Source organism: Primulina tabacum, chromosome 16 (assembly GCF_025594145.1).
Source record: "Primulina tabacum isolate GXHZ01 chromosome 16, ASM2559414v2, whole genome shotgun sequence".
NCBI lineage: Eukaryota > Viridiplantae > Streptophyta > Magnoliopsida > Lamiales > Gesneriaceae > Primulina > Primulina tabacum.
The window spans coordinates 1,772,513-1,788,762 of NC_134565.1; the positions used below are offsets into that span (position 1 = coordinate 1,772,513).

General features: G+C 36.9%; 2 protein-coding genes across 2 annotated transcripts; both read right to left on the bottom strand.

Moving 5' to 3' along the window:
- Positions 1–331: 331 nt before the first annotated feature.
- On the bottom strand, positions 332–10,788 carry LOC142530086 (phosphatidylcholine:diacylglycerol cholinephosphotransferase 2-like). Its single transcript, XM_075635855.1, has 3 exons — positions 10,249–10,788; positions 9,709–9,846; positions 332–744 (listed from the first exon to the last, which is right to left on the bottom strand). Exons 1-3 carry the CDS (start codon positions 10,636–10,638, stop codon positions 454–456), a joined length of 819 nt encoding a protein of 272 aa, XP_075491970.1. The 5' UTR covers positions 10,639–10,788; the 3' UTR covers positions 332–453.
- LOC142529440 (uncharacterized) lies at positions 4,431–6,624 on the bottom strand. Its single transcript, XM_075634980.1, has 2 exons — positions 5,633–6,624; positions 4,431–5,557 (listed from the first exon to the last, which is right to left on the bottom strand). Exons 1-2 carry the CDS (start codon positions 6,051–6,053, stop codon positions 5,184–5,186), a joined length of 795 nt encoding a protein of 264 aa, XP_075491095.1. The 5' UTR covers positions 6,054–6,624; the 3' UTR covers positions 4,431–5,183.
- Positions 10,789–16,250: the final 5,462 nt, after the last annotated feature.

Sequence of the window (16,250 nt, forward strand, 5' to 3'; positions counted from 1 at the left end):
CTGCACCTCATATGCAAGAAAATGTTACTCCAAGATGGTTTACTCGACCCTACCCCTGCTGGCAGTGCCCGCAAGGGTCGATCCAACGGCTCGGATTTTTCCGAGTCAATTTTTTTTTTTTTACATGGAGGTGGGCCCGGATCACTCATGTGGAGTGATCCGGGCCGTTCATTGCCCGCAGTGCCTGCACGGCCAGGATGAAACAATCCCTCCAAGATATGCTTCCAACTTTATGGGGAAAGATGGAACCGAACATACTCTTGCCACCTATTTTACGTTGTTCGATACGTGCATATACCTAACCCCTACTTTCAAGAAAATCAGAAGCATCTTCACAAATCACATGACTTTATCCTTTCTGAGCATTTTATTACACATACTTCAAGTCTTTTTCAAAAATGACAGAAGAAAATCTTTTTTTGGGGAGTTACACGAGCCACTTACATCGTTTCATTACAAGCTCACACCATCTTCTTTCTTCTTATGTTCATACTTTCCGGCCAGAGAATCGAAGAGTATTCCAGCCCCAACACCGACTGCTAAGTCAATCGTGTAGTGACCTCTAGTGGTTAGTAACCTAATGACTTGCAAGACGTTTAGGGCATCAAATGTGTAGGCCAATTCCCATCTTTGCATCCGTTTCATGTCTAAAGAAGCGATAACTGAGGCAGCAACATGGCCAGAATAAAACAAGAAAAATGACACATTCCCGACTGGAAAATCTACACCCGAGCCCAAGAATTCCTGTCAAGAAACGATCAAAACATCATATCGCTTGTTTAGATCACATATGCAACCAATATACAATACCGTGCAAGTTATTGATACCCTATCGAGGCTGTGCTATTGTCCTTAAATATTCTAAGTCGGCATTCTGATAACTAAGAACAATCTAGTTGTCCTAATCTCTAGAGATGTTACATTCCCTTGTACCAGTTTACTGTAAACCTTTTGTGAAATAACTCATGTTTCTTGTTTTTTCAGGTATTAAATAATTCATGCTCGTCACTTGGACTAGTTGACCTATAAATTACTTGAACTCAAACTTGGTTCTGATGGATCTCAAGCTGTTTGAACCATCGTTTAACTCGAGCTCGAGCATATGTAATTGAAGCTCAGAGTGGCCTTGAACTCTTCGTACTTGACCAACTCGATCCAAGTAATTGTGCATTGGGTTTGAGCACACAACTAATGCATGAACTCGACTCCATTTGTCTTCAACCCGGTCAATATCTCAGTTATGCCAATAATCTTCCACATGTCGGCAGGAGCATAGCATTTATTGCATAAATTTGCTGAAAAGAAAAACGTGTGGTTGGCTGGAAATTTTCAGAAGAGAAAACGCGTTTTCATACGCGTGTTCACACGGACAAGGGGCTCTATAAATAGAGCTTCCCCCTTCATTCTGAAATCATCCCTTCTTCGAGTTTTCTCTCATCTTATAAGCATTTGAGTGCTTAGTTCTATAATATTTGTGAGGTGTTTTGTTCTCCTGTATTAAGAGAGTATGCGTTCTCTTTGAAACACAGTGAGTGAGTTGTACACCATAAAATATTATAGTGGAAATTCTTTTCATCTTGCCTGTGATTTTTACTCTAAAAATTTTTAGGGGTTTTTCACGTGAATCTCGATGTCCAGTTTATTCTTTATTTTCGGGTTTTATTATCTCAATTTCTGCACGTGAGACCAACAAGTGGTATCAGAGCCTTGGTTTAAAATTTCTTAAAATTATGAGTATGCTCTGTGGTTGCAGCCTAGACTGATCTTCCACATCAGAGAAGATTTTTTGAGATTTTTTATTTAAGACGGGATTATTTTTTTCAGTCTACTAAAATTGTTGTAGACATAATGGCGGGAAGGTACGAGATAGGAAAGTTCAACGGAAGCAATTTTATGCTTGTGAAAATAAAGATACAAGCATTTTTAAGAAAGGAGAATTGCTTGGCAGCTATTGGATATAGACCGGTGGAGATTACGGATGATGGAAAGTGGAATGAGATGAATGATAATGATGTTGCCAATTTATACTTGGCTATTGCAGATGAAGTACTGTCAAGTATCTCTGAGATAAAAACAGCCAAAGTTATCTGGGATACTCTGAAAAAAATGTACGAGGTCAAGTCACTACACAACATGATTTTCCTAAAGAGAAGACTTTATACTCTTCGGATGGCGGAATCCTCATCGATGACCGACCATATCAACACACTAAATACTCTATTTGCCCAACTCACTTCCATGTGGCATAAAATAGGGGAAAATGAACGTGCGGAGCTTCTACTTCAAAGTCTACCAGATTCATATGATCAACTTATCATCAACATAACCAACAATATTCTTATGGGCTTTCTAAGATTCGACGATGTCTTAACTGCGGTTCTCGGAGAAGAAAGCCGGCGCAAGAATAAGGAAGACATGTTGGTAACTTCGAAGCAGGCAGAGGCTTTGCCGATGATAAGAGGAAGATTTATGGACCGTGACTCCAGTGGGAGTCAAAGACGGGGTAGATCAAAGTCGAGAAGTAAGAAGAAAAATATTTACTGCTTTAAATGTGGCGGTAAAGGGCACTTCAAGAAAGAGTGTACGAGTATCGATAAAAGCTCTCAAGGAAATGTGGCCAGTACTTCAGGCAGTGGTGAAATATTATTCAGCGAAGCAGCAACTGTCGCAGAAGGCAGGCACAAATTTTGTGACACATGGATTATGGATTCAGGAGCGACGTGGCATATGACGTCTCGGAGAGAATGGTTTGATCATTATGAACCAGTCTCAGGAGGATCTGTATTCATGTGAAATGATCATGCCTTGGAAATCGCTATGGTCGGTACTGTCAAAATTAAAATGTTTGATGGCACCATTCGCACCATACAGGAGGTACGACATGTGAAAGGACTGACGAAAAATCTTTTGTCCTTGGGGCAATTGGATGACATCGGGTGCAAAACTCGTATCGAGAACGGGATCATGAAAATTGTGAAAGACGCGCTTGTGGTTATGAAGGCGGAAAAGGTTGCTGCAAATCTGTAAGTACTTTTGGGAGAAACACACAAAGAGACAGAACTAGTTGTTGCATCAATTGGTTCAAGAGAAGAATTAACGGTGTTATGGCATAGAAAGCTCGGGCATATGTCAGAACGAGGGTTGAAAATTCTTTCAGAATGGGAGCTGCTGCCGGAACTTACAAAAGTGTCACTACCCTTTTGTGAGCATTGTGTTACCAGTAAACAACACAGAATAAAGTTTGACACTTCTAGTGCCAGGAGCAAAAGCATATTGGAGCTGATTCATTCGGATGTTTGGCAAGCACCGGTTGTATCCCTAGAAGGAGCGAGATACTTTGTCTCGTTCATTGACGATTTCTCTAAGAGATGTTGGGTGTATCCAATCAAGAAGAAATCAGATGTTTTCCAGATCTTCAAAGATTTTAAAGCGCGAGTTGAACTTGATTCAGAAAAGAAGATCAAGTGTCTGAGGACTGACAATGGAGGAGAATATACCCGTGACGAATTTGATGCAAATTTTCAACATGAAGGCATCAAAAGACAATTCAGGACGGCTTACACACCTCAACAGAATGGAGTGGCGGAGCGAATGAATAGAACCTTGTTGGACAAAACAAGAGCTATGTTGAGGACTGCGGGTCTAGACAAGTCATTTTGGGCAGAAGCATAGTTGTGAAAAGCGCCTCCGCTCAAGTGTCTTGGGGCTTCAAGCGCAAAGCGAAGTGCACGCTTTACGAAAAAAGCGCAATCAACAAAATATTATCAAAAAAATCAAAATAAAATAAAGAGTCTTTGAAAATGTGATAGATGAAATATCAAATGTCATTATATTCGTCATCTTCATCTTTCAAATAATGTCACGCAACAATAAACAAAATATTATCAATAAAATAAAAGCCTTTCAAATTGTGATAGATGAAATATCAAATGTCATTATAATCGTCATCTTCATCTTCCTAAATCTACGTCATCAGCTTCATCACTTGATTTGTATCCATCGGTATCTTCTTCTTCTTCAGTTTCAATATCAATGTTGATCTCTTCTTCATCCACTTCATCCACAAGACTAGTTCGAGCTAAAGATTGTTTTTTTTTTGCTGAAGTGGATGATGACGCTCATTTTGAAGTAGATGCATTTCGTGATCGAAAGTCATATGCACTTTCACCAACCCCAATCGCTGGTGCTACATCACTCCATTGCAAATCATCATCTTCAAAGACCAAATCGTTATCATCATTCTCATTATCACTATCATCCAACTTTCCCAACAACCAATCGTTACTATCATCTATTTCTGACAAAGAAATAGGATCAATCTTATCTCGCATGGCATATCTTCACCTCAACACTCTGTTGTATTTGATATATACCAAATCATTCAATCGTTGTTGAGACAACCTATTTCTTTTTTTAGAGTGTATCTGCCAAAAAAAAAGAAAGTAAGAAGCTAGGTTCATACTCCATAATATAAAATTTAATATGTAAAAAAAACTTATAACTTACATGTTCAAATACACTCCAATTACGTTCACAACCTGAAGAAGAGCATGTGAGGTACAAAATCTTCATTGCAAATATTTTTAATTCAGGTGTTGATGCACCATAAGAAGACCACCAATCAGCTTGAAAGTTGAAACACAAAAAAATATAAGATTAAATTTCTTATCATTCAAAGTTTGTATCTATATTCTATACTATAAGTAATGTTTGGGAAATAAATTAATATTGCACTAAATATTATTTACCCTGGTGATTTTGAAGCTCTTTGTCTAATAGCCATAGGTAAACCAAAAAGTCCTTCTACTTTTTTGTATTATCCAATTGAGTTGTAATCTTATCTTGTAAATCATCAACTCGCACCAATTTAGCTATGCATTTGTACAGACCCTCCAACACTTCTTCGTCATTTTCTATGTCAGGATTTGAGTAAAAAAAACTTAAGATTTAATAAATATCCAGCCGCATGCAAAGGATGATGGAGTTGAACGTTCCATCTTTTGTCGATGATTTCAAAAAGACCGATATTTCTCTTCATTATTATTAAATGATACAGCGATAGCTTCTTTGGCTATGTCCATTGTCTCATAGATGTAACCCATTGGGGACCTTTTTTCACCGTCTACTAGCCGCAATACTTTCAGCAATGGGCCGCCAACTTTTAATGCAAAAACTGTAGTTTTTCAAAAAGAAGGCATCAATATCATTTCTGCAAAACGTTTTCCAGCCGCCTCTCTAGTATATCGACTTTTTGCCCACTTTTCAGATGTAAACATCTTTCTCAGATTTGCTTGTTGAACTTGAAACCGCTTTAAAGTCAAAAAAGCAGTTGCGAAACGAGTCTTTGCAGTTCTTACCATGTCTCTCTGTTCGGTAAACTCCCTCATCATGCTCAACAATTGTGGTCTATTGTAAATATAATCATTCACCATCGATGCCCATTCATGCAATTTTTTGAGGTTAGGGATTTTGAATATTTCCTCAAGCATCAAATCTAAGCAATGAGCTGCGCATGGAGTCCAATACAAGTGTGGAAAATTGTTTTCCAAAAGACGACCTGAAATATGCAGTAAATTTACTTTAAAAATTGAAAAATCAGATTTTTAATTCAATTTGCAAATTAAAATATTACATGCTCTAACATTGCAGCTTACATTATCTGTTACAACCTGAACCACGTTCTGTTCTCCAATTCGATTCACAAATTTAGAAAATAACTCATACATCTTATCAGAAGTATGACAATAACTTGAAGCATCCATCGATTCAACAAATATGCTTCCTTTAGGACCATTTACCAAAAAATTTATAAGAGTTCTACTTTTTTTATCCGTCCACCCATCTGCCATGATTGTACAACCATACCTAGCATGATCTTCTTCGTGTGATTTGAGAAGCAGGTTCGTATTTGCCAACTCCTTCTTCAAATACTTAATTCTTACTTCATGATATGATGGAGGTTTCATTCCCACTCCAAAAGTCCCAATAGCATCAATAAAAGGTTGCAAAGAATCATATTTAACAGCATTAAAAGGAATTCCGGCATCATACATCCACGTAGCAAATTTCTGAACCGCATCTTATCTTAATTTCTTTTTATTTTCATCATATTGACCTTTATTTTTAGCACGTCTCTGTTTGACAATTTCTTCAACATCTTTCGCAAAATAAAGATCAATAGGCCCTGCTTGTTTACACCTTTTACCCTGCACCGTAGGGCCCGAGAACATTGATCGTTTCTCTTTCATTTTAGTTTGAATATCATCCTCATCCTCATTTTCTTCAAATCAACAATATCATCTAAATGTGGAATATCATCTATTTGATTCTTCCAAACACTCTTTTTTTGCATGAACCCTTTAATTTCTTCTTTAACATGCTCCGGACACTTCGGACAAGCTTTCACATTTCTATTGCCCCCAACTAAATGTAGCTTGTGCCGATAAATCCCACTATTTGTTATTTTACCACAAAAAGAGCAACATACAATATTTGGATTTTTAGGTTCCAGAAGTGTTGCATAATTCCAAGCAATGTCCTTTCGATTTGATGGAATTGTTGTGTTTGACATGTTTAAATTCTGAAATATAAAAACAAATCACCTATTATATTATTAAAAATAAAAAACACAGTTTGTAATTTTAAACAAAAATTCCTAAATTAGGGTTTAGTGGTTTACCAAGTGGTTAGATAATGAGCGGCGGCGGCGGCGACAAGGCAGAGGCAGCGAAGAGTCACGCACAAAAGCAACAAGCAACAGTGGACTTCTCTGCCTTCAGCAGACAGACAACGTAACTATATGGATTTTCATATAAATGGGCTGGGCTTACCTTTGGAGCTGGACTTGGGCTAAACTTGACTTAGAAAAAATTTAAAAAACAAAAGTGGGCTGAAGCGCAATTGGATCGCTCAGAATTTCTCAGGCCAAGCGCACTGAAGCGTGCGCTTGATCCACCTGCTGCGCTTCGGGACAATCCGAAGCGCAGCCAGGTTGCCTCGCCTCGCCTCGCTTCGCGCTTAAGCGAGCGAGGCGAGCGCTTTTCACAACTATGGGCAGAAGCAGTCAAAATCGCTTGTTATATTATCAATCGTTCTCCTTCAGTGGCGATTGATCTGAAGACTCCGATGGAGATGTGGACCAGAAAGCCGATAGATTATTCTCATTTGCATACATTTGGCAGTCCTGTGTACGTTCTGTACAATGACCAAGAAAGATCGAAGTTGGATTCGAAATCCAGAAAATGTATCTTCTTGGGTTATGCTGATGGAGTAAAGGGGTTTCGCTTGTGGGATCCTACTGTTCACAAGCTTGTCATCAGCAGGGATGTTATCTTCGAGGAAGATAAAATAAAGGGAAAAAAGGCACATCGAATTCAGAAACTATTATTTTTCAGGTAGAAAATAAGACGGACGAAGGTCAAGTTTCTTGTGAAGCAGTACCAGAGCACGAAGAACAAGAACATGTTGAGTCTGAGGTTTCCAATGTGAGGCAGTCAACTCGAGACAGAAGACCACCAGGTTGGCTTTCAGATTATGTCACTGAAAGCAACATTGCATATTGTCTATTATCAGAGGATGGTGAGCCATCGAGTTTTCACGAGGATACTCAAAGCTCGGATGTATCCTTGTGGATGATAGCAATGCAAGAAGATTTGGAGGCATTAGACATAAATAAAACTTGGGATCTTGTTACACTACCACTGAGGGAGGAAAGCCATTGGAAACAGATGAGTCTATAAGATCAAGCGTGAAGGCAATAACCAAATGGAGCGGTATCGTGCTAGATCGGTGGTAAAAAGGTATGCTCAGAAAGAAGGCATTGACTTCAATGAGATATTTTCTCCTGTGGTTCGACTTACAACAGTGAGAGTAGTGTTGGTATTGTGTGCGGTATTTGACCTACATTTAGAACAGCTAGATGTGAAAACAGCATTTCTTCATAGAGATCTTGAAGAAGAAATCTATATGCTCCAGCCAAAAGGTTTTGCAGAAAAAAGCAAAGAGAACTTGGTTTGCAGGTTGAACAAATCTCTGTACGGTCTCAAACAGGCGCCGAGGTGTTAGTACAAGAGATTTGATTCCTATATCATGAGTCTTGGATACAACAGACTGAGTGCAGACCTTTGTACATATTTCAAGAGGTCTGGTGATGATTATATCATTTTGCTGTTGTATGTGGACGACATTTTGGTAGCAGGCCCCAACAAAGATCAAGTCCAAGGATTGAAAGCACAGTTGGCTAGGGAATTTGATATGAAGGACTTGGGTCCAGCAAACAATATTCTAGGGATGCAAGTTAACCGAGACAGAAGTAACAGAAAGATTTGGCTTTCCCAGAAAAATTATTTGAAGAAAGTCTTGCAACGCTTCAACATGCAAGATAGTAAGCAAATCTCGACCCCTCTTCCTGTTAACTTCTAGTTATCCTCCAAGATGTGTCCTAACAGTGAAGCAGAGATGATGGAGATGTCTCGAGTACCATATGCATCAGCAGTAGGGAAGTTTGATGTCCGCTATGATCTGTACAAGACCAGACATTGCTCAAGCAGTGGGAGCAGTTAGTCGGTATATGGCGAATCCTGGACGAGAGCATTGGAGCACTGTTAAGAGGATCCTTAGATACATTAAGGGTACCTCTAATGCTGCATTATGTTATGGAAGATCAGGATTTTACACTCAGGGGCTATGTCGATTCAGATTATGCAGGTGATCCTGATAAGAGAATATCTACTAATGGTTATATGTTTACAATTGCAGGGGGAGCAGTAAGCTGGGTTTCAAAACTACAGACTTCGTTATCTACAACGGAGGCAGAATACATTGCAACTACTCAAGCTTGCAAGGAGGCAATATGGATTAAAAGGTTATTGGAGGAGATTAGACAAAAACAAGATAATGTTCCTTTGTTTTGTGACAGTCAGAGTGCCTTGCATATCGCAAGAAATCCAGTCTTTCATTCCAGGACAAAACACATTGGAGTACAATTTCACTTTGTGCTGGAAGTAGTAGAAGAAGGAAGTGTGGATATGCAGAAGATTCATACAAAGGATAACATAGCTGATTTTCTGACCAAGCCAGTGAACACTGATAAGTTTAAGTGATGTAGATCCTCAAGTGGTCTAGCGGAAACGTAAGCAGCAGAAAATGGCAAGATTGAAAGGATGTGTGGAGATGTGTTTGATTCTCAATCAAATCTCCAAGTGGGAGAAATGTCGGCAGGAGCATAGCATTTATTGCATGAATTTGCTGAAAAGAAAAACGTGTGGTTGGCTGGAAATTTTCAGATGAGAAAACGCGTTTTTATACGCGTGTTCACACGGACAAGGGGCTCTATAAATAGAGCTCCCCCCTTCATTCTGAAATCATCCCTTCTTCGAGTTTTCTCTCATCTTATAAGCATTTGAGTGCTTAGTTCTATAATATTTGTGAGGTGTTCTGTTCTCCTATATTAAGAGAGTATGGGTTTTCTTTGGAAAGACAGTTAGTGAGTTGTACACCATAAAATATTATAGTGAAAATTCTTTTCATCTTGCCCGTGATTTTTACCCTAATAATTTTTAGGGGTTTTCCACGTAAATCTCGGTGTCCAGTTTATTCTTTATTTTCGGGTTTTATTATCTCAAATTCCGTACGTGGGACCAACACCACAAACATGGATAAATATTGAATTTTGAACATAATTGTTGCAAGAAACATATACATAAGAACCTGAGGCACTGGAAGCTGTGTGACATATCCAAGAATTCCTCGACAGGTGAACATGAATAGTGCTGATAACGTAGCTCTTGGTCTCCCCTCGATTACAAAGGTCGCTATTATGTAGGCCGTTTGCATGCCCACAAACACCTAAACCACAAATCCATTTTTGAAAAAGAATCAAGATTCGAAATTGGAAAATCACATAAAGCAATTCAATCTTACAAATGAACCATCAATTCCCAGACAAAATCCCAATACATGGGACCATCTGCATTCAAAATATATTATTATATGGAGCAAAATCTGTAAAAAAAATGTAGAAATGAAACTTGAATGTGTCAACATCAAAATTCAAAGCTACGTACACTATAGCACTTTTCTTGCCACTTGCAATCAGCATTAATTGCATTGTGCAATTTACACATCGAATTAAAGTCAAACCCGCCATTCAAAGTTATTTACAACTTTAAAAAAGCCGATAAAATAGGCTAAAATAGAAAAAGATTTAATTTTTCTTAATCGAGAGAACGAAATGCAAGTTTAATTTACCGTATTAAGCCCGGCAAGAAGCGTATTGAGATTGGGCTTGGCGGCAAGAGACCGGTGGAGGGCTGCGGTGGCGACGAAGCCCAGATCAAACGGCGGAGCAGTCGGGGGAACCATGTTTAGCGTGTACTCAACCACCATGAAAAACAAGACGCAGGCAGCAAAGGCGAACGGCACGGGGTGGTTCCTCGCCGTGACGTACACGTCCGCCGCCGTCCATTTCAAGAAATGCGGGTTCGCCACGTGGCAGTGGACATTTTTAGCGAAGATCGAGTATGAAGAGAATTTTTTCTGGATCATGTTGGGAGAAGCCGGGGGTAGTTTGTGGACGCCGTTGGGGGGTGCGGGTTGTCTGTTAGGAGAGGAACGAAGGCGGGTGGTTTCTCCGTTCATCGCCGGTGGGTGCTCCGATAGGCATGTAGAACAAAGGTGGAAGGTACTTGTGTGTCTATATGTATGCGCCCGACGGATTATTCGAGGTGGGGTATTTGTTCATTTAATCAATGAATTGGTATTTGGAGTGGAGAATGGGAAATTTAAGTCAAAATAGATTGTACTAAGTTAAGTAGTTTTAGTCTTTTTTTACGGCAAACCTCCTAAAGAATGTCAAATATTATTTAAAAATATTAATTATCCTTAAGTACTACATCACCGTCAAAACTAGCGGGACAACTAGGCTCGTAAATTGCCACATAACGTGCACGGTCAAAATCATCGTCGTACTTCGGATAAAACCGAAAAAATCGAAAAATTAAACCGAAAAAAATGAACACTGAATCGAACCGAAAGCCGAATTTTGTAATTCGGATATAAATATTAAAACCGAAGTTTATTTGGTTCGGTTTCAGATTATATATGTTAAAATCGAAAAATTTGAAAACAAATTCGAAATTTCAATTAAATTAACATTTTTTTTATATTTTTATTTATATTATATATTTTGATATGATATTTAGTTAATGAAAAACTATTTTGAACAATTTTTAATTGATTGTTGTTTGTTTAATTAATTTAGACTTTATATTTAAATACTTTACTAAGAAAATATGTAAAAAGTTAACATATTATATTTTGCAATATATTTATATTATTAATTTAAATAATTATACTAAAATCGAATTAACCGACCGAAATAATCGAACCGTTTTGGTAGAAACCGAACTGAACAGAAGAAAAATAGTTCAGATATCAGATTATATTTCTAAAATCGAAAATCGAACCGATCCTACCGATGAACACCCCTAGGTGTGGCAAAACAACATTATGTTTGGGCATGTTACTACATACTTAACCCAACTCTTTATCTAATATTATATTGTCAAGCGATCTTAGAATATTTTGTATAAAAATTGGTTAGGCGAGATGTTACGGTCGAGATCGGGGTGGCTCTTAATGGCAAACCTCCTAAATTATGTAAAATATCAGTTAAAAATGTTGAATTATCCATATGTATGTATAACATCATCAAAACTAGTGGGGCGAGCAGGCTCGTAACTTGTCATAACTCATATTTAGGTGAGGCGAGATGACCTTCTGTTTGGGCATGTTAGTGCATATCAAACCCAACCCTTTATTTTACATGGTCAGGAGATCTTAGACGATTATGAATAAAATTTGATTTGGCGAGGTGCAACGCCCGAGATCGAGATGGGTCGACATTTGACTTGTTTTGTAGTAATCAAATAACCAAAATCAGTGTATTTCATAAAAAAAAAAAATAGATAATCATCTTTACAATGCAAATCCAAAACAAATGATATTTAGAAGTGTAAAACGAAATTAAAATAATTACGCAAGTAAAAGATTCATTAATAGGCTTCATCATCATCCCCAAAAATGTTCTTGCTCATCATCTTCGATTTGTTCTTCGTTCTTATCTAATATGATAATATAAAGTGTGAGTATTTTATGAAATACTCAATAAGTGGGGTCAATAAAATACAAAATAAAAAAATATACATATAATCCTTGATAATGTGGAATATGCGTAATCATAGAAAACAAAGACCATATTTCAAAATTTCACCAAGCATGACATCATCATAATATAATCTTGAACATATATTTACATTATTAGCAGTGCAATTCATCTCATATTTCATGGTGTTACTGATTAATTTCTTATATGTAATTCTTCTAAGCTGTTGTAATTTCATACTTCGATTATTATTATTCATTGCATCAGGACCATAAACTTAATATGAATTCGAAAATTTTCCTTCATAATTTCAAGTCTAAACAAATCATAAAAGTGCTCTTGAATCTATACAATTACATATAATAGCAATTCGAACGGATCGAAAGTATAAATATCATAGCCAAATAATCGGTTCGAAATAAAGGTCGAATAGACCAAATCATATCATGAATAATCAATTTAAAGCATATATTGATTTTAAAACATAAGTCTACTTACTAAAGTATGCTCCAAAGACGATGAAGGAACAAAATGGAATTTATCACCCAAAAATCATTCATTTTTCAAAAGCATTTATGACTTATAAAACCATTGGATCAATTTTAATCTTGCACAGTACATTCAAAAGTACAGCAGAGATCGGGTTTGAAAATTGTTTGGGCAAGTTTATGGATAAAAAAATACTATGTATGTTATTCTAACCTAAAATATGAGCAATTTTCTTGCAAAGGATATATACAAAAATTAAAGTGTTGGATTTAGCCGAAATTTGGATATGATATTCATGACATAATAATATATTCTAAACGGTGGAGATCGGGTTTGGACCAAACTTCGTCTGAAAGTATCACTCCACAAATGGGCAGAATGTTGCTCAAAACAAAACTTGCTGCCAACACAAAGCGGCTCTAACTCGAAAATAGCATAATTTTTCTGCAGATTTGAGTGTCTCCATTCAGAAATAAGATGCTCATAGGTGGGGGGTGGCGCAGAGCTAAATAAGGAAAACAGATGGCATCAAGACAACCAATATGTATCATGACTTGGTGGCAAAAATTTTAGCTTGAATGGTGTTCGAACTTTTCATTGATGTTAACAAAACTTGTTATTTTGTGTTACTAATGTTTGACCTTAGTGTGCAGAAGCTAGGATCAGTTACGAGCTGTTTACATTGCAAACTGAAGACCCAACTGATTGCACAAACTGAATCAGACGAACTGATACGTCAAATGAGTAGTTCATCTAACTGTCCAGTTGATAGGTAGCTCAGCAGGAGAACCTCAGAAACCCGGCCAGCCGAAGGAGTGTTCAACTGATGAAGAAACCCAGCTAGTCAGTTCAACTGAACGAGAGTAAAATCAGTTCAACTGACGAGTCCACTGATTTCACCGGCCCAACTGAAGATCATACTGAAGATCAGTTCAGCTGACTAGTTCGGTGCGTCAGTTAAGAATCTTTTGATTGTAGATGAAGACAAACTCATTCAGTGGATTCCAGCTATACACAAAGGTACGAAGTAATTGTCCAGTCAAAGGACAATAATGAACGTTGCACCAGAGCATTAAAGACAAACGTTTCAGAAGAGCAGACGAAAAGTCGAGACACAGAGTCCAATGAACGAATTCAAGATACAACGGATACAATAATTGAGTCTCACTGTACGATCAGTTTTCCGCCTATAAATAGAATATTAGTGAAGACCAAAAATATGGAGTGTATGAAGATACAAAGAAAAAGGCTCACATATTGCATATTAGCTTGCAAGAAGCAATCAGCCCAGAGGGATACTTCAACATGTTATCAGCTTAGATTAGAAGCATATTTTTCTCAGTGTGTGGGAACACCTTTTCGGTGTATTCTTTGTTCGATTCCCACACACACACCGCTTCCACCCAAATACAGTCTTGCACAAATATGTTAAACTTGTGTATGGTTAGGCGAGATGTTACGGTCGAGATCGGGGTGGTTCTTAATGGCAAACCTCCTAAATTATGTAAAATATCAGTTAAAAATGTTGAATTATCCATATGTATGTATAACATCGTCAAAACTAGTGGGGCGAGCAGGATCGTAACTTGTCATAACTCATATTTAGGTGAGGCAAGATGACCTTCTGTTTGGGCATGTCAGTGCATATCAAACTCAACCCTGTATTTTACATGGTCAGGAGATCTTAGACGATTATGAATAAAATTTGATTGGGCGAGGTGCAACGCCCGAGATCGAGGTGGGTCGACATTTGACTTGTTTTGTAGTAATCAAATAACCAAAATCAGTGTATTTCATAAAAAAAAATAGATAATCATCTTTACAACGCAAATCCAAAACAAATGATATGTGGAAGTGTAAAAAGAAATTAAAATAATTACGCAAGTAAAAGATTCATTCATAGGCTTCATCATCATCCCCAAAAATGTTCTTGCTCTTCATCTTCGATTTTTTCTTCGTTCTTATATAATATGGTAATATAAAGCGTTAGTATTTTGTGAAATACTCAATAAGTGAGGTCAATCAAAGACAAAATAATAAAATATACATATAATCCTTGATAATACGCCAGATGCGTAATCATAGGAAACAAAGACATATTTCAAAATTTCACCAAGCATGACATCATCATAATATAAACTTGAACATATATTTATAGTATTAGCATTGTAATTCATCTCATATTCCATGATGTTACTGATTAGTCTCTTATATGTAATTTTTCTTAGGGGTGGTAGGTTTCATATTTCGATTATTATCATTCACTGCATCAGGACCATAAACTTAGTATGAATTCGAAAAATTTCCTTCACCAATTCAAATCTAATAAAATCATAAAAGTGCTCTTGAATTTATACAATTACATATAATAGCAATTCGAACGGATCGAAAGTATAAATATCATAGCCAAATAATCGGTTTGAAATAAAGGTCGAATAGACCAAACCATATCATGAATAATCCATTTAAATCATACATATTGATTTTAAAACATAAGTCCACTTACTAAGTTAAGCTCCAAAGACGATGGAGAAACAAAATGGAATTTATCACCCAAAAATCAGTCGTTTTTCGAAAGCATTTATGACTTATAGAACCATTGGATCAATTTTAATCTTGTACAGTACATTCAAAAGTATGGCAGAGATCGGGTTTGAATACTGTTTGGGAAAGTTTATGGATAAAAAAATAGTATGTATGTTATTCTAACCTAAAATATGAGCAATTTTCTTGCGGAGGCTATATATAAAAATTAAAGTGTTGGATTTAGCCGAAATTTGGATATGATATTCATAACATAATAATATATTCTGAACGGTGGAAGATCGGGTTTTGACCAAACTTCGCCTGAAAGTATCATTCACAAATAGGCAGAATGTTGCTCGAAACAAAACTTGTTGCTAACACAGGGCGGCTCTATCTCGAAAATAGTAGAGTTTTTCTGCAGATTTGAGTGCCTCTGAAAGGAATATTTTATTCCTTTATTATTTTGCTAAATTGATATTATCATTGTAAAAATTTTGCCTTTCTAGATTATAAGATTTTGCTTGATTTATTTCTAAATGATAAAATCTTGGTTGACTCATCTCTAGATATTATAGGATTTGTTTTTAATATGGTTTTTATCTCTATGATATTTTATATTTGTTTAATAGAATTTTATTCCTAATAAATTATTATTTTTCCATTTTTTCTATGACTATTTTATGGGATAGTTTTTAGGTCAAGCAATGGTTATATATATGAAGAACTTCACGGCCGTAGTAGACATCTAGAGGAGAGAGTTGGACTAGGGATCTTTTAACAAAGAAGAAATTATAAGAGTCCAACATATATTTGCTCTGCAGTTTTTATGTGATCAGGTGGTCACTTTATTGTACAGCTGCTGAAGTTTTGTGTGATCGTGTGTTGACTTTGTTGTGGAGAGGATCAGCTGGAGTTTTTCGGAGTGCATAAAAAGGTTGGCAGAAGAGTTCTTTGTTTAGAAGAAACATACGAGAGCCTAGCCTATTTTGATGAGAAGCTTTTGTTTGATCGTGTGATCACTTTGCAGCGCAGAAAGCTGCTGGAGTTTTTCTGAACATACACTAGTTCAGTA